At 41.5% G+C, this 17,150-nt stretch overlaps 6 protein-coding genes across 6 annotated transcripts; 3 read left to right on the plus strand and 3 right to left on the minus strand.

Moving 5' to 3' along the window:
- Nucleotides 1–94: 94 nt before the first annotated feature.
- On the minus strand, nucleotides 95–2,546 carry EAF01_008813 (uncharacterized protein). The gene is made up of 2 exons (XM_038917069.1): nucleotides 645–2,546; nucleotides 95–554 (listed from the first exon to the last, which is right to left on the minus strand). Exons 1-2 carry the CDS (start codon nucleotides 2,313–2,315, stop codon nucleotides 369–371), a joined length of 1,857 nt encoding a protein of 618 aa, XP_038767463.1. The 5' UTR covers nucleotides 2,316–2,546; the 3' UTR covers nucleotides 95–368.
- Nucleotides 2,547–2,831: 285 nt separating this feature from the next.
- Nucleotides 2,832–4,066, plus strand: EAF01_008814 (uncharacterized protein; the record flags this gene model as incomplete). The annotated part of the gene is made up of 3 exons (XM_038917070.1): nucleotides 2,832–2,850; nucleotides 2,907–3,496; nucleotides 3,547–4,066. The coding sequence occupies 3 exons, from the start codon at nucleotides 2,832–2,834 to the stop codon at nucleotides 3,928–3,930; spliced, it is 993 nt and encodes a 330-aa protein (XP_038767464.1). The 3' UTR covers nucleotides 3,931–4,066.
- Nucleotides 4,067–4,105: 39 nt separating this feature from the next.
- On the minus strand, nucleotides 4,106–5,522 carry EAF01_008815 (uncharacterized protein; the record flags this gene model as incomplete). Its single annotated transcript, XM_038917071.1, has 5 exons — nucleotides 4,106–4,576; nucleotides 4,702–4,911; nucleotides 5,021–5,269; nucleotides 5,350–5,397; nucleotides 5,456–5,522. 5 exons carry the CDS (start codon nucleotides 5,520–5,522, stop codon nucleotides 4,173–4,175), a joined length of 978 nt encoding a protein of 325 aa, XP_038767465.1. The 3' UTR covers nucleotides 4,106–4,172.
- A 402-nt stretch (nucleotides 5,523–5,924) lies between these two features.
- Nucleotides 5,925–6,407, minus strand: EAF01_008816 (uncharacterized protein; the record flags this gene model as incomplete). Its single annotated transcript, XM_038917072.1, has 2 exons — nucleotides 5,925–5,999; nucleotides 6,249–6,407. The coding sequence occupies 2 exons, from the start codon at nucleotides 6,405–6,407 to the stop codon at nucleotides 5,925–5,927; spliced, it is 234 nt and encodes a 77-aa protein (XP_038767466.1).
- Nucleotides 6,408–6,939: 532 nt separating this feature from the next.
- On the plus strand, nucleotides 6,940–9,417 carry EAF01_008817 (uncharacterized protein). The gene is made up of 6 exons (XM_038917073.1): nucleotides 6,940–7,165; nucleotides 7,283–7,552; nucleotides 7,606–7,645; nucleotides 7,704–8,431; nucleotides 8,492–8,508; nucleotides 8,562–9,417. Exons 2-6 carry the CDS (start codon nucleotides 7,365–7,367, stop codon nucleotides 9,251–9,253), a joined length of 1,665 nt encoding a protein of 554 aa, XP_038767467.1. The 5' UTR covers nucleotides 6,940–7,165; nucleotides 7,283–7,364; the 3' UTR covers nucleotides 9,254–9,417.
- A 1,215-nt stretch (nucleotides 9,418–10,632) lies between these two features.
- EAF01_008818 (uncharacterized protein) lies at nucleotides 10,633–12,231 on the plus strand (the record flags this gene model as incomplete). Its single annotated transcript, XM_038917074.1, has 1 exon — nucleotides 10,633–12,231. The coding sequence occupies one exon, from the start codon at nucleotides 10,633–10,635 to the stop codon at nucleotides 12,229–12,231; it is 1,599 nt and encodes a 532-aa protein (XP_038767468.1).
- Nucleotides 12,232–17,150: the final 4,919 nt, after the last annotated feature.

A 17,150-nucleotide genomic window follows, 5' to 3' on the forward strand; every position in this document is an offset into this window, starting at 1 on the left:
GTAAGGCTAATGTCAGCCGTACTTCAGCCTTGTTCATCGCATTTGATCTCAGCCAATGATTCCGTACTTTACAAAGAGTTTTAATAATTCCTTGACCTAAGATTCGTAGCCTTCTTTGCTATCGTATTATTTTTAGATACTGTGAGTGTAAATCAAAGAATTTTACCTACATGAATACTAAGAATAGACATTTCTAATATCCTCAGGTTTATCCTTTCTAGAGGAGCATTTTGATACAGTGTCTTACCAAAATCCCTGGTATCTACCACCCTTCCCATACTCCATGGAAATGAATAAATTGTAAGACAGCCAGTCCAGTGAACTCCTGTTCCCCATATTAAACGCCAAATACTCAGTGTAAATCTTAATTATGCCTTGTTTTTCTCTTGCTCATGCTTTTTCTCCAATTGCTTCTCAATCAATTCGGCGACCTTCTTTGAATCGGTCTCCATTTCTCCATCACCTTCTCCTTCGCCGATTCCTCTCAATGACCCAAAAATCCAACACTCCTTCAATTCTCTAGTCAACTTTAAGAGGTCTTCTGCTGCGCTTGTCTGCTCATACGATTATCAGTGATACTCACTAAGCTTAACCCCAAATGCTATAGAAGCTATTAAAAAAAAAGGAAATAAGGAAAGACGTACTAAGGCATTACTCTCAACCTCCATTCTCAATCCCTCTGCAGCTGCAATCTCCTTCGTAAATGCATCTTCAGTAGGTAATGCAGCAAGCTTAACAAGATTCTGAAAACGGATAAGGAGAGCAGCGATAGCACGTTCCTGGCGGTCTGTAAGTTCGTCAGCTTTGGATCTGCGTAATTCGGCTAGGTTATCAGCTGAGCCATCGTTGTGAACAGATTCGTGCTTGTGAACTGGATCATTTTGACTTGGTCTTTTATCCTCGACAACTGGTTTGGTGGCTGCTATGATTTCATTGTTGGCGATTAGTCCCGTGATTGATGCGGCTTCCTTGTTAGCAACTAGCTCGGTGATCGCGATGAGTTTATTAGGCAAGTTAGGGCGTGGATCATCTTGGTACAAAATGCCATTGTCAAGGACTAGTTCGGGAACTTCTGCAATCTCATTTGCTGTGACTTCGTCGGGCAAGTTTGAAATTGGATCATCTTGATGCAACATGCTATTGTCAAAGGCCACTTCAGGTAATTCTGGGAGTTCTGGGAATTCTTGAAATTCGTTTGCTCCGAACGCGTTGAGCAAGGAAACCCTTGATTCATTCTCATCGCCAACAAGATTTTCCATGGACACATCATTTTGAGCCACTTGTGCATAAGGATAATTTTGGCGCAACGTTTCGCCATTGGAAACTGGTTCCGCGGTTGGTGTGACTTCGTTGAGCAAGCCTGGTATAGATATGTTTTCAAAATCTAAGGATAGTTCCATGTGTAGATTGTTTTGAGTCATTTGTGCAGAAGAATCCTCTTGGCGCAACGTGCCGTTGTCGAAAACTAGTTCGTTGGCTGTTGTGACTTCCCTGGGAAAACCGAGAGTTGCCGCCCCTTGATGCGGCATGTGATTGTTGGAGACTGGTTCAGCGAATCCTACTGCTTCGTTTGCTGAATCTTCATTAAGCAAGCTGGGGTTTGTGATATTCTCGCCAGCAAACTCAATGGGAGATTTTAGGTGCATGCTAACCCCATTGTAGGGTAAAGCGCTAGAGGTACTTTCGCCAGTAGAATTAACGAGCAGTGGATGCATGTCAACTCCGTAGTAGGGCAATCTAGTGCTTGATGTATTTCCACCAGTAGACTCAGTGGATTGTGGAGGCATGTTAAGCCCGTAAGATAGAGCGCCAATGGGTTGATGGGGCATAACTCCGAGTTGATGACCACCAGAGTAGTGTACATCACTCTCTAGACCAGGTATCCACGACACAGACTCAGTCGCTACAGCGTCGGTAGATTGAATCGTAGATGAGTCGGAGACCATTGACCAATTGGTCATGCCGGAATTATTGGAGGGCATGCTAGAAACTGGCCCAGGGCCAACAGAATTCGATGTATCGGTGACGCTGGATTCATGGATTCCAGTGAGATGACTTGTAGGATGACTAGCTGGCGCTGCAGACATGTGCTCACTGCCAAGAGAAAGCAGAAAGTTGGCGCCATTAGCTTCATTGGTTTGCATGGAATCACTGGAGATCGCTCTACCCATAAGTTCAGGGTGAGAATGAACTGAGGAATCCATGACAGTGTCTTCATTGATTCTGGTGGAATCGCTAGTCGCATTTGAATTTCCGGAGACCGTTCCTATGGTTTCATCGCGAGAAGAATCCCAAACATCGCGATTACCAGACATGTTGAATATGAGCCGCGTTTGCTGTATTATCAAATTCGTTCTGGTCGCTGTCGAGATGGTGATTGTATTGATTGATCAAGTCGATGATTGATTGTGTTGAAATCATGAGAGTTGTAAATAAATAGTAGCCACTTACCAATCAAAGCAGCTGTAGTCTGCTGCGTACCTTCCATCTTGGATAAAAATATATAAGTACAGTTTGCAATTATGCGATGCGATGCAATGTGGGAGTGAAGGTGAGTCTAAAAAGATAGAGTGAATGTGAAGTCAAGAAAGGAAAGCTTGAAGCTCTCTTATGCAAGGTGCCCCTCTTTTAGTGTGCCCCACTTGAGATTCACCGTTCGTTCCCAACTTCCCCCCTTGCCAATCTATTTGATTCGCGCTCCGCAGTCATCATTGTTGTACTTGTTGTCGTGTCAAAAGTTCCGAGTTTTTGGATTGTTAAATACATTTAATCGAATACATAAATTCTTCTCTTCAATTAAATCTTGCAGTCTCACAAACAAGTCCGTCAAAATGCAGTCTGGAATAACAGGTATGGCAGCATCTCAATGTTGTTCTGAGTAGAGCTAACCACTTGTATTCTCACAGCTTCCCAAGAACTTCACACGGCGTTCAAAACGTTCGTATCTACGGAATCGCAAAGAGGTCTCCTCTGTACCATCACTGGGGAAACTCTCACCCCTTCCGCTATCCTCGAACCCTCCACTTCATCCTTCGACAATGATCTCGACCTCCTAGCTCCTCATCTCCAAGAAAAAGCTGCTTTATACATAATACTTCGTCGCTATCCTTCCAATGATCCCGCCCCTTTCATTGCCATAACCTATGTTCCCGACTCCGCGCCTGTGCGTCAGAAGATGCTGTTCGCTTCTACACGTCTTACCTTGGTTCGAGAATTGGGAATTGAACGATTCAGAGAAACAATATTCGCCACTATGAAGGAAGAGTTGACAAAAGAGGGATTCGCTAAACATGATAAGCACGTCAAATTGGCTGCGCCATTAACCGAAGAGGAACAAAGCCTGGGTGAGGTAAAGAGGAAGGAGGCAGAAGAAGGCAGAGGTATGAATGAGAGGAAGAGTCATGTAAGTAGCGGCATTAGTATGCCAGCTACACCAGATGCATTAGAAGCTTTAAAGGGCCTCAACCAGGACGGCGCGCATAATTTGGTTCAGATCGTAAGTCTCGTCGTTCCTTGAATTGATATCCAATGGCTAACAAGCCCTAGAAAATGAACATTGCGCAAGAAACCATGGAACTTGCTTCTAAGACACAAACATCTATCTCAGAACTCAGCAGCACTATATCTGCCACCGAGCCTCGGTTCTCTTTCTATCGCTACACTCACGACCATAACGGCACAACTTCCTCTCCAATATTATTTATCTACACTTGTCCTTCAGGCTCCAAGATAAAAGAACGAATGATCTATGCATCATCGTCTCGATCCGCTCAACAATTAGCTGAGTCAGAGGCAGGACTCACCATTGAGAAAAGAGTCGAAGCTGGATCTCCCGAGGATATTTCTCAAGAAAGTATCGATTTCGATTTACATCCCAAGGCAGAGGTGAAGAAAGCATTTGCTAGACCTAAGAGACCTGGAAGAGCATAAATATTTAGGATAAATTTCGACCCCTGACACATTATCAAGCAGAAGGAAAATATGAATTTGGTTAAAGATTTTATGGGTGCTCCCTCTCTCCTATACGAGACGATATCTATGCGAAATCATCATTCTTAGAATACCATATTTTACAACGGCCTTACATCTCTCCAGATTTTAACCGAACATCTCGTAATTCTGGATACATACTCATAAAGTCCGTCATCCCTTCTATCTACGCACATATCCATTCACTCTTCATACTTCCCTCCAAACATTGGCATATCACTATGCTCCAACTTCTCCTTCAAAAATTCATAAACCGTAAATGTGACGGCCTGACCTGGTGCAACTCGCATTATCCGCGGTGTAATTCCCTTATAAAACGCATGAAATCCTTCCTGTCTAAACATGTCCCCTGCAATAGTTTTTATCCTACTGAGTGCTGTTTCTCCAGGTACTCCTGGAGTTTTCTGTAAACGTGTTTTGATGGTATCGATAGGTGCGTTGGATAGAGGACCCATAGCTCCGGATACCAGACCGATCAATGTAGTTTGGTAAGAGGGAATGGGGGAGTCGGAGTATTGGGGTTGCCATTTCTGGAGCAATTCTTTGAACTCGGTATAGGCGGTGAAGTTTACAGCTTGATTTGAACCTGGGGATGGTTAGTATAAAAATTGAATTGCAGACCACTAAAATTGTGCATGAACTGGGGAACGTGGTGGGGAAATGCGGGGATAGTGAAATAGGAAATGATTGATAACAAGGGAGGAATCATACCTTGCCGTAAAGCAGTTAAAGATATTCCACGATACAATGCACCGAATCCTTCTTCTTTTACAACGGTATATAATGCATGTGCGGCATTACGATATTTTGGTATGTCGAGCGGATCGGCCATACTGTGGTGTTGGGCTTGAAGACGAATCTTTATTACTTCCATGGGTGTTACGACGGCGACGGCTTCGGTTACACCTGCTGCTAGACCGGCTGGAAGAGGTAGTATGTTAGCATTTTGTCATTTTTCTCTGTGGAACACCTATATGTCTCTCTTGGATATTCTCTCATATCCAGAAAATTATGAGGAAGGTAGACATACCCAAAAATGTAGCCCTTCCACTAACAACTCCCGTCTCCTGATCCGCCAGCCACTTCTTGTACGCCTCGAAACTTGTAAATCTTATAGCCATCTTCGGTACAATACCAGTTATAACGGCACCGAGTCCTTTATAGAGACCGAGGGGAGTTTCGCGCTTCATGATCTCGGCACCTGTGGTGATGAACCCTCGTTTGGGAGCACCAGGGGCGCGTGCCCGGCGAGAAAGTTGCATACGGACTTTTATTGTGTCTATTGGACGAGAATTGGTTAGAATTTGAGGACTCGTTTGGATGTGTGTGGAATAAATAGGCAATTAGGGAGAAACGCACCTAAAGGATGACATACAAGGGCCTCCATCATTCCTGCGGCTCCACCAGCTATATATTGTTAGACAATATTCAATTGAAGTTTATAGATATGGGGGAAGTGACTCACCAATAAGATTTGTGGCTGCTGAGGCTGGTTTCTTGCCATCTGTGCCTTTGACACTTCTCGCTGACATATTGGGTATATATTACCTCTTCGCAGAGGATTTGTGTAACTGTAGAAGATTGATCAAATGTGAAGCTCTGATTGAGGCCAATGTAATTCAATATTGGTAGGTAGATCGATACAACAACTATGCGCAACGAATTCTCTATCTCTCTAGCATGTGAAGGTGCACTTCTATATTGTCGTTTGCGAATTGAAGAGATATTTCAAAGTAATGAGATAAAAATGGTTCAAAGAGCAGCTTGCTTCTACTTCAGAGAAATAAGAGAATGATAAAAATCAATAAACCCTTAATGCTGATCGCTCAAGTGTATATATGAGTCTGCATCCTTTCCGTTTGCGTTCGTCCAGCTGGGCCGAGCTATCTTGTCCCGCGGCCCATCTCTTACCTCAAGCCAAGTCCTGTTGTACTTCACAGCCTTGCATGAGTAGAGAAAGGGAACGGCCTTCCAATTGAAAGTTGTGGAGCCCCGGACTCGGATCGTTGCTAAGAAATGCTAAGCTTGTGCTTGGTCTTCAACGTGCCGGTTGGTAGCTCGGTTCAACGGATACAGATTTTAGGGGATGTGCAGCCAGGGACGCCTGAAGTGGCGGAGCGTAGAGTTTGATTTTGGTATGGAGGGGTAAATGCCGAATCCTGATATAAAATCTAGATGCAACTTGCAAACTTACTATCGTTGGACTATTAGCACTGAGGCGATTTGGAGTGGTTGAGAAATTGATTTCATTATCCCACATTCCAAATGCAATTGAGACAAAGGATGAATGCAGTGGTGTTTCTTCCATTGTCGCAAATGCTCTCTGTTCTTCTTGGCTTCAACTTCCAAGCATTATGTTCGAGCATCTGACGTCTTACCTTCCATTGACTTGTAGTACCGAGCTTCCTTCGAGACATAAGACAGCATAATTTATTTTGAGATAAAGGGTCAAGTTACTCAGATAAGCTTGTGATAACGCGGGGGTCGGTCAATCCCGGAGGCGGAAGATGAAGGCGCTTTTCGATTGAACCGAGGTTTATCAGGGGTTTATCACGTGACTACAAATCCCAGCATTCAAGCCGGGTGAGATGGTTGTTGTCGGAAGAGATGCTTTGATGTGATGAGACGAAAGTATTCATCTTGTGAATGGAAAATAGCGTGTGAGTATTGACTCATGGATGAGAACAATGCGATTGTTCGAGTCGTGATGGTTTCCGTCGACTTGAGAGGTTTCTCTATCCGCTGGCGCGAAGATCATGCTGCCATGCTAGACCTCCAAAGTATTCCCCTAACACACGACAATAAATCGTCAACACTCCGTGGTGGCTGATACATGCTTGGGACTATCCCATGAAGCTTGATCGGAAGGCTCACAAAGTCAGTCTGCCGTTGATGTTTTATACTCAGAAATTTATATCTTCATCTACAAGGGTCTTCATCTACAAGGGTGACCTAAGAATAGTGTTGCAAATAGGCACATGGACCATATTCAAATAGGAAGGTGGCAGGAAACGTTAATTGCTCCTTTAAACAAATGAGTTGTCCTCTGAAATCTCCACATCATGGAGCACAACAGCTTTCAGCGAACCACAAGTTCGCATATGGGATTTGGTGCGCACCAATCGTACATACGAGTGTACATGCATGCGCAATTGCATGTACAACTGAGGCAAAAGTCAGCACGACAATCCTTCCTCATCCCATCTTCTGTTTGTGTTGTATTTTAATTTTTATTGGTTATTTTTGTTGCTTTTTTGTGTTGGATACTCAAATCTGATTCTGTGTTAAATAGGTACGGCATTGCCTGTCTACATTCTTAACATTTGTCTGTTTTTGGGGTTCCCTGCTCAGTGTTCAGTGTGTCTCGCAACAAGATGTCACGAGCGGGCGTAGAGGAAGAAGGTCTGCCAGCTGAAGATAGATTGGATGAATTGGATTATATGGACGAAGAATTTCTTGAAGACAGCGAGACTTCTTTACTTCGAGAATCAGATCCGAGAGAGGAAGATGTGGTAGAAGTTGGGAACTTATATCTAATATGCCTGGCCATCAGCACTGGCGGGTAAACACCCTGTCTTGGTTTCGGTTTTGTCATGCGTTGCTAACTTTCGGTAGACTTCAAGTGATATGGACGGCTATTATGTCTCAAGGCTCTGTAAGCATTTATTTAATATTTCTATATCCTTAATCATGTGCATAACTAATTCTTGAAGCCTTACTTGGTCTCGCTCTCGGTCCCCAGCTACCTCATCTCCCTAGTTTGGCTCGCTGGTCCCCTCTCTGGTGCAATCGTTCAACCATACATTGGCATTTTATCTGATCGCTCTGAACACTCTCTCGGCCGTCGTCGACCATTTATCATCATAGGTACTATCGCAACCATTGTTTGTATCCTCGCACTTCCTTGGACAACCGACCTGATATCATACCTCTTTGCCTTATTGGGAAGCTCCCCCGTAGGTCGCGGTGCAATGATATGTAAAGGGGTTATCGCAGCTGCTTGGATATGGGCTTTGAACATCGCAATTCAACCCGTGCAAGGGGGACTAAGGGCAATTGTCGTAGACTGTGTTCCTCCGAAACAACAAGTGAAAGCTTGCGGCTATGCGAGTGCTGCTGCCGGAATTGGTTCAATTTTAGGGTACACTGCCGGCTATGTTTCTCTGCCGAAATATTTACCATGGCTTGGTGACACTCAATTGAAAGGGCTTTGTCTGATCGCTTCCTTGGCATTGGGTTCAACTGTTGCGGTGACCTGCTTTACAGCAAAAGAAAAACGATTTGTTTACTTAGATGCAAGTCCGAAGAAACAGAGTTTCGCGAGGAATTGTCGTCAGATATTTAGCAGCGTGAAGACGTGTTCGAGAGAGATAAGGAAGATTTGCATAGTTCAATTCTTCGCTTGGATAGGCTGGTTTCCGTTTTTATTTTATATAACCTCGTAAGTCCTACTTATTATCATCTCGTGACTCTTGAAAATGATACTAATAAATTGATTTAGATACCTAGGTGGTCTTTGTACGTTACTCACGGTTTCTAATATTGGTCAAAGCGAAACTGACTGGATCCAGATGAAGCAGAATACACTGCGATATCCAAAAAGGAAACTCCTACTATCACATTTCCTACCACATCACCTCATTCCATCCGTCATGCAACATTTGTCATGATTCTCTTCGCTCTTGTTGCACTCATCTCGAATCTGACACTTCCTTTGTTTATCTCGTCCTCCTCCATCAGTTCTAAAGATCAGAAACCCACTTTCGTCTCCCGCCTCCACATCAAATTTCTCACCCTTCCCCGCGTCTGGACACTCTCTCAAATTTTCACCACTCTTCTCACTTTATCTACCTTATTGACCTCCAGTTTTGTCTCCACTTCAGTCCTTATCATCTTCCTCGGTATCTCCTGGGCCACCACCACTTGGATTCCTCTCGCCCTCATCTCTACTGAAATCTCGCAATCTCAACATCGCTCCCGCTCCACTACCTCCACTTCTTCCATCCCCCTTTCTCCAATAGCTCAACCTGCCTCTTCATCCCACAAAAGAAACAAAATCCGAGAGCCGTTACAAGCAGGCACAATAATGGGTCTCTTTAACATGGCAATTGCTTTACCGCAAATTATCGCTGCGTTACAGGGAAGTCTAGTATTTTGGGTATTAGGAGAGGTTGGAGTTGTTGGAACAGAAGCAATGGGCTGGGTCATTAGATTGGGATGTTTGGGAAGTATGTTTGCTGCTTGGTTAGCTGATTCATTATGAAACACGCCGTTTTTGAATAGATGGAAATCTCAGGCGCTGGGTGGTGTTTAGGTTTTTAGAAGCTTTGGCATAAACTTGGGTTTGGTGATTCATAATTGGCGTTATATTGCGTTCAGATCAGGTGGTAGTGTAGTGAATATAGTAAATATATATACTTCAAATCTTACTCCTATCGATTCTGCGCTGATTCTCACACATCAATGTCTCCGCTCAATTGGTACAATTTTTTTCTTCCAATCTTCACTGTTCTCATGTCAATATATTTCAAACCACTTGGCTGTATGAGACAACCCCGAGAAGAAATACAAGTCCAGCTTTTAATTCCGAAAATATCATCTCAGATTACCTCTCGAAGTAGGTAGCCAATACCATCTAATAGACTAATAGACTTGATATAATCTCTACACATTCAGCCGACAACTAAATAAACCATAATTCAGCCATCAAGGATTCCACTAAATGTCGAAAGCCCTCTCATTTCATAAACTGCACAGAGACGATTATTATTGTATTAGCTGCTCCTGTAACTCGCAGATTTCGTAATTGAGATACGAAAATTAAGTCAGAGGTTTTCCGAAGATTATGAACTTCCAGCTTATAATATATAGCAAACTTTAGATTCCAAAAGGATGAGTGATAACCTCAAAATTGATAGCTCAGTAGTATTCTTATTTTGATGTATATGTGTCTAACTATTCTAGATAATCAGCCAAGTTTAAAGCTAGGGTGAAATAAAATGAACACATTCATCTTATATCCATCCAGAGCTGCAATATATCCCCATACATGTTTCTCATTCCTTTCCCCTTCCCATTCCACTCCCCTAAATCAAATTACTTAACAAGTAGTCCAACATAGAAAATTTAAGGTTACATCACAATCTCTATCTCGTTATTTCTAATTGATACACGCAATACAAGTCCAATCGTCCCCCTGAAAGCGGTAAGATGGGACTACATGGGTAAGCGAGCCAGATGGTGTGATATATAGTTTTTAGATCTTCGATCCTGATTCTTTAATCGAGAGCTAAATGAATATCCTTGATAGTAATCTAGATAAGCATGATTTTACATGGCGCTCAGATTCGTGTCAAGATCGTAGGGATGGGTGGGTTATATTGGGAAACGTGGGTTTCGTTACGATTTCTTCTAAATGATATAAAAAAAAAGGAATAAGTTTTACTTGGAGATATTTCATGACATTTTGGGGGGAGGGGGATGATTGTATAGTAAGTCAACTACCCCACTTTCCGACCACCCCCTCTTTTCGACCACCTCAAAAACCACACCGCTTTGAGTAATTATAAAATTTATACTTTGAATAACTCAACAATGCTTTAATCAATTGATTTGAAATTTTGATATTATTATAATTGTGATATGAAGAATAGATATACCGAAGAAGATATCGCAGAGGCTCTTAGAGCGATTACAAATGGAGCAAGCATACGAAGAGCTAGCTTGGATTATGGTGTTCCACGTACCACACTTCACGATCGAATATATGGTGGAGTTTCGCATCAAAAAGGCGCCCAAATACTTCAAAAGTTATCTCCAATTCAGGAGAATCGACTAGCAGAATGGATATTAGTACAGGAAGCTCTTGGTACTAGCCCTACACATCGTCAAATCAGAGAGATGGCAGAGCACCTCCTTATTGTACGAGGGGAGGATCCCTCACTTGGAAAGAAATGGATACATAGCTTTTTTCGAAGGCATCCTAATATTGGAACTAAGAAGCAACATCAAATCGATTCTGCACGAGTTTCAGGTGCTACATCTGATATTATTAAGAAGTGGTTCCGGAACCTCGCAATCCCTGAAATCAAGGCTATTAAGCCGGCCAACAGATGGAATATGGATGAAGCAGGTATAATGGAGGGTCAGGGTCTTAATGGACTAGTAGTAGGAAGCACTGATCGAAGATTTATTCAAAAAAAGCAACCTGGATCTCGAATTTGGACCTCTTTTATAGAATGCATTTCAGCCAATGGAAAAAGCATTACTCCCCTTGTAATATATAAGGGAAAATCAGTTCAACAACAATGGTTTCCAACAGATTTGACTCTATTCAAGGGTTGGAACTTTACCGCTACAGAAAATGGATGGACTACAGATGCTACAGCTTTAGAATGGCTGAAAAAGATCTATATCCCTCAAACTACCCCTATTCAGCCGGAAAATTCAAGACTCCTCATTTTGGACGGACACGGAAGCCATGAAACTACAGCATTTATGTTAGAATGCTTTAATAACAACATATATCTCTTACTTCTCCCACCACATACGTCACACGTACTACAACCACTCGATTTATCTGTGTTCTCACCCCTAAAAAGTGCATATCGAATCGAACTTAATAAATTAAGTCTATTATCCGATTCCTCACCAATTGGAAAGCGCAATTTCCTTTCTTGCTATCAGAAGGCTAGAATAGAAGGTTTAACTATTCAAAATATCAAGTCTGGGTGGCAAGCTAGTGGTCTTTGGCCCAAAAATATGGCTAAACCTCTTATGAGTCGACTTTTGCTTGAAAATAGCAATAGAGAGGTTTTATCACTTAATCCTGAATCTGATGATGATCCTATTCTTCAATGGAATATATATTCATCATTTATTCAATGGAAACCCCCTCAAAAAGGAGCCGATATCAGAAAATATAGAGATATAATGATTCAAGAGAAGGAGATCGATTTGCCAACACGAAGATTACTATTTCGCAAGATTATAAAAGGATTCGATGCTAAGGATTATGAACTCTTAGAGGCAGAGAATAAGATTAGAAAGCTAGAATATCAATTAGATGAAGCATTACCTAGAAAAAGGCGAAAGGTTGTGGTATCTCCAAATTCGAAGTTCGCAGGGATTAGAGCTATAAGGCGTACACAAATTGAAGCTGGAGATCGTGAAGATGAGGTAGATGATAGCTCTAGTGCTATAGAAAGTGATTCTACAGGCGATTTCATTGAAGTTCAATAGTTATTGAGTTATTAAAGTTTTAAGTGTAGATAATATGAATTTTTTAGGTGGTCGGAAACAGGGGGTGGTCGGAAAGTGGGGTAGTTGACTTATAGATGCAAATAATAAGTCTAATCTATTTTCTTAACTAATAAGAGATGATGTCTAATGGGTATAAAATGCTCCTTGGTAGAGTATGGGGTACATTAAATAATTTAATAGATTATCTAAAAACCATCATATTTTCCGGTACTCTCGATTAGCAAATCCGGAAATGAATATTGCATAAATTTTGTTTGTTCAACATCATTTAAATATGCAAAAACCTTTCATCTAGCATTTCAAGCTCTCCGTTCAAGTTCAGACTCCTCCAATCATCTAACGATACCTACACTTGAATATCTGAGTAGGTACTCAGACTTTGAACACTTTTATTTATCTAACAAACTATTCTAAATTTTCCATATTCTATTAAGCCCTCAGAATCTTGTCGTTGTATACTGTATTTCTAGTTAGATTCTCATCACTGTTCTCCTCGCGAGTCGAAAAAGATAAACTCAATCGAAGATATCTCTAAATTCCCTTTCACGAATCATGATTCAGCGTTTTTTCCTATCATCACTCGACTGATCCTCATTCGAAACTCGTCACACATATGTGGAAGTTTTACATACATACAATCTCAACCCCAATACTCCCCCAGTCTCTCCTCTTCACAACCTCTTCCCCCCATCTCTCTCCCGAAATCCAGAAACTAACAAGCAGCAAATCACAAAGATCCAAAAGAATATATACGCATCAACACGCAGCTCAAGAATTTGAACTGTCAAGGTTTAAAGTACCTCCTCATAATAAACTCACTTGAAGGTTCATTCACATCTACATACATACACATATACATAAATCTCTATAAAAACCTGAAAACATAGAGTAAGCATCTTCGACACAGAGCCCTCAAACCTCACCCACTCATTTCGTCACCTCGCTTGGCTTTTTCATTCTTGAACACCAAGACATTCAGTTGAAGGACTCGTTTCGATATTCGGATTCATAATTTTCATATTCTACATCACATTACGTTGCACTAAAATAAAGCCTTCCTCCTTCTTTCACTTCACATCGCATTGGATTCTCATTCTTATATTCTCATCACCATAGCACTACATCATCACACCATCATACCATCACAGCTTTTTTCACCCCCTTCCCTTTTGAAGATTCAAGAACAACATACCCAAAATTCAGTAATGTAAGTCTTACCTATACATACCTCGAGCCGTAGTATGCCCAACTTAACCCAATGATCTGCTCATCCATCTATTAATTATATAATCCATTAGCTGCCCACATCTATCCCCTATTTTCCACCCCTATTTTTCAGCCCCCATTCCCCTGTTCCCCCATCACCGTATCCCCACTCCTCTATTTTCCACTCTCCCACCCCTATCCCCACACCACTCCCCCATCCCCATCGCTATCGCTATCGCCATCCCCTAATTCCCACTCCCCTAATTCCCCGTACCCACTCAGCCTCTCCAACAACACCACCATCTCCATCTCCATCCCCATCCCCATCCTTCACCATCGACCAATCCATAAACCCCAAAACCAGCAGTAAACCCAAACCCAACCCAACCCCAAATTCAAACCTACAATCCTCAAAATCCTCACTGTCTCACTCTCACACTCCTTCTCCTCCTCATTGTCACCACAGAATAGACCTCTCTTCAATATGTACTTATATAAACAATCTAACCCTCTCCCCCATCCCCAAAACCACTCAACTAATACCAAGCTAACAACACTACTCACTGAGATACTCAGAAATCAGAAATCAAAGTTAGAGTAGGTACCAAGTATAAGATGATAAAAAAAACTCAAGCATGAAAGATAATAAAAGTATGTAGAAAATCCAACATGTGTGAAAATCTTGTAGATACTAAGCTGCAAGTATTTGCAGATATTCAGAATACATATCTACATACATCTAAACATCTATATCCATATCTATATCTATATCCATACCCACACTCAATATCTATACACCATACACCATACACCATACACCATACACTCAACACATAACCCACATCCCCTCTCCAAGAGCACCATACCCTTCGAAAGCTCCACACACTTCTCCAGTCCCCTAACGCTTACCATGAAATTTCAAAACGCTAGCTGAATTTTGACTCGTAACCAATCAATCCATAAATATACATCATTCTTATATTATAAGCACACACGCACAACTCTCTCACACACACGACCCCCTCCTCTTTCTCTCAATTCTCTGGGGTTCACGGAGACTTATCTACATATATGTAATACACCACACACAACAAGCTTCAAATAAAGCTTTATAAATAAGAACGCGATTTAAATCAGAACGATATGTATCCTTGAGAATAGAAGAGAATGAAGAGGTGAAGAGGCAGGGTCTGTACTTCCGGCGATTTGATATCAGAAGCGAATACTACAAATCCAATTTCAAGCCTAATATCGATATATCAATATTCACAGAATATAAATAGATACCTAAATCAAAGTAATATGATATAAACAATAGCACAACACCCAACCCGCAAACAATATTCCAGTCCCCAAATTCCATATTTTCTGTACATCAAACGCGAATCCCATAATTCCAAATCAAGTTCCAATTCCACGCCCAATACCGGTAAATCAAATTCACAAAATATAAGACTTACATAGATGAATAGATATACCATTTAAAGTAATATAATATCAAACAATAGTATAATACTCATCTAATAACCAGCGAATCATATTCCAGTCCTCAAACTATATCTCCCATATATCAATAGCGGATTTTATAATTCCAATGTCAATTTCACGCAGATATATCGAACACATCGACGACATAGCTATATAGATCCTTGGATAAATAGATATATAAATCCAAGTACTATAACCAACAAACTATATTTCAATACCCAAATCCCATATCTCCCGCACATGAAAAGCGAATCCTACAATTTCATATCAAATTCCAATTCCAATTCCAATTCCAATTCCAATTCCAATTCTAATTCTAATACTAGTACATCGAACGTATACATAAATAAATTCTAACAATACTAGAGGATACCCACCACCCACTCAAACAACCATCAGATAAGTGAAATACAAGCTATCAAAATCATATAACGAGAGTTGTTTCTACTCCTCAAAATCCAAGTGTATGATATGCCAACGATCCGACGAGAAGAATAGAAGTACAAGGTTAACAAGGATAATTGCTTGCTATATTTCCCAAGTAGATAAGAAAAGATATATCAATATATTAATTTAAAATGCTCAATGGATCACTTGAAACCATCTCCATCAACCTACATCATATTTCACATTCGAGCTCTTTCCACATCCGCCATCTAGAAAGTCTGCAACCAACTCCCGACATTCTCTACAAGCATGAACCAACTCTCGACTTCAAGCATGACTTCAAGCATGACTTCAAACATCCTAGCTTCCTAACAAGAAACAAATCCAACACTGACCATTCACTCACCCAAACCCAACATGCAAACGTTCCAGCCATCTAAACACCGTGCCTATCCATCCCTCAAACACCAAACACCGAGATCAAGGTCTCATCATCACGCACCAAACTCCGTCATCGTCTTCCCGATCCCAGACACGATAATCCCTCGTATTTCAGCCCTCCTCCCAGGATATCCCCTCTAATATATCTCGACCTGCACTGCCACAATTGCCAGGTGTTTAGTCTGTACACTAAAACACGTGATGATCAAAGCCTCCGATTTCCAAATACCACCGAAACCTAGCATCTCGATAGACTGACGAATGGGAGCTCAGCCTTGTGGAGTATCTTGAGGTCTGGATTGTCTTGGTTTCGTCATTGTTCAGATGAATCGTTGAGGGTCTCGATGTGGATTGCCGGTACATATAGAATTTTCACCATTCGGGGAATTTTGTACTCCGTACTGTCGTAATGCATGTGATATTGCGTTTGGCTGTTGAATCATGGTGGATCTCAAACGAATCTAAGGTGGCGGGATCTGAAAGTTCCGTCATTGTGAATAATAGTTGAACAGTACGAGAAGTGAATACTAGTCAAACTTCTCAAATTTCATAATTCGAAGGGCGTGGAGCTTCGTGAGTAATATGATAGAAGTCAATAGTAACAGCAGGTTGATTGAAGCTGCAGGAGGACTATCCTTTCATTTGAGAATCGAGATTGCACCATCCTTGTACGAGCAATGGCCGAATGTCGTGCATTGTAGTATGGGGGTACCAACTCATCCGCATATGTTGTGAACAATATCCCCACGTACCCGAAGTACCAACTCATCGTCACATATCAAATAGAACTCATCATATTTGAGAATAATTTCACCCGTCGAGCAAACAGCTTTCCACTTACGTCGGGATAACCCTTATCTTCTTCATCTATTCTTTCACTTGGCAATTGAAGCTGAATACTGGCCAAGCAAATGCCAAATAAACTTCTCAGCCATCTGTCTAACGTAAGACAAACTCACGAGCTGAGTTGTTCGTCCAGCCCTATGGATCGATCAATCCAACCCCCACAATTCGAGGTAAGCCGAGAAGCCAAAACAGCCAACCCTTAACGTTGTGTACATCAGATTTTCTCCCTTTCCTTTTTTTCTTCCCGCTTCTCCACAATATGAAAACTACCGTATTGTACACGCATGTATTACGAAGATCATGGCAGGATCACTTGTTCACGCCAGCCCCAGATAATTGAACCACAATTCTGAGTGCATACTTTGATTCCGAAGATGAGTGCATTTATGCAGGTGAGTAGTATGTTTTATCAGGGACTATGTTGCACCATAAGAGCTTCAACTTTGAAGATCGAAAGAGAAATGAAGTTTAGCATTCGTTATAGAAAATGAAGATTGTGTAAATGTAATGAATACAAGGTTATCACTGTC

Source organism: Botrytis porri (assembly GCF_014898465.1).
Source record: "Botrytis porri strain MUCL 3234 chromosome Unknown BPOR_012, whole genome shotgun sequence".
NCBI classification, from domain to species: domain Eukaryota; kingdom Fungi; phylum Ascomycota; class Leotiomycetes; order Helotiales; family Sclerotiniaceae; genus Botrytis; species Botrytis porri.

Coding starts and splice junctions, on each gene's coding strand:
- EAF01_008813 (XM_038917069.1), bottom strand. CDS start 2,315: ATGTCTGGTAATCGCGATGTTTGGGATTCTTCTCGCGATGAAACCATA. Junction 555..644: donor AGGTTGAGAGTAATGCCTTA/GTACGTCTTTCC, acceptor TCGTATGAGCAG/ACAAGCGCAGCAGAAGACCT.
- EAF01_008817 (XM_038917073.1), top strand. CDS start 7,365: ATGTCACGAGCGGGCGTAGAGGAAGAAGGTCTGCCAGCTGAAGATAGA. Junction 7,553..7,605: donor CTGGCCATCAGCACTGGCGG/GTAAACACCCTG, acceptor AACTTTCGGTAG/ACTTCAAGTGATATGGACGG. Junction 7,646..7,703: donor CTATTATGTCTCAAGGCTCT/GTAAGCATTTAT, acceptor TAATTCTTGAAG/CCTTACTTGGTCTCGCTCTC.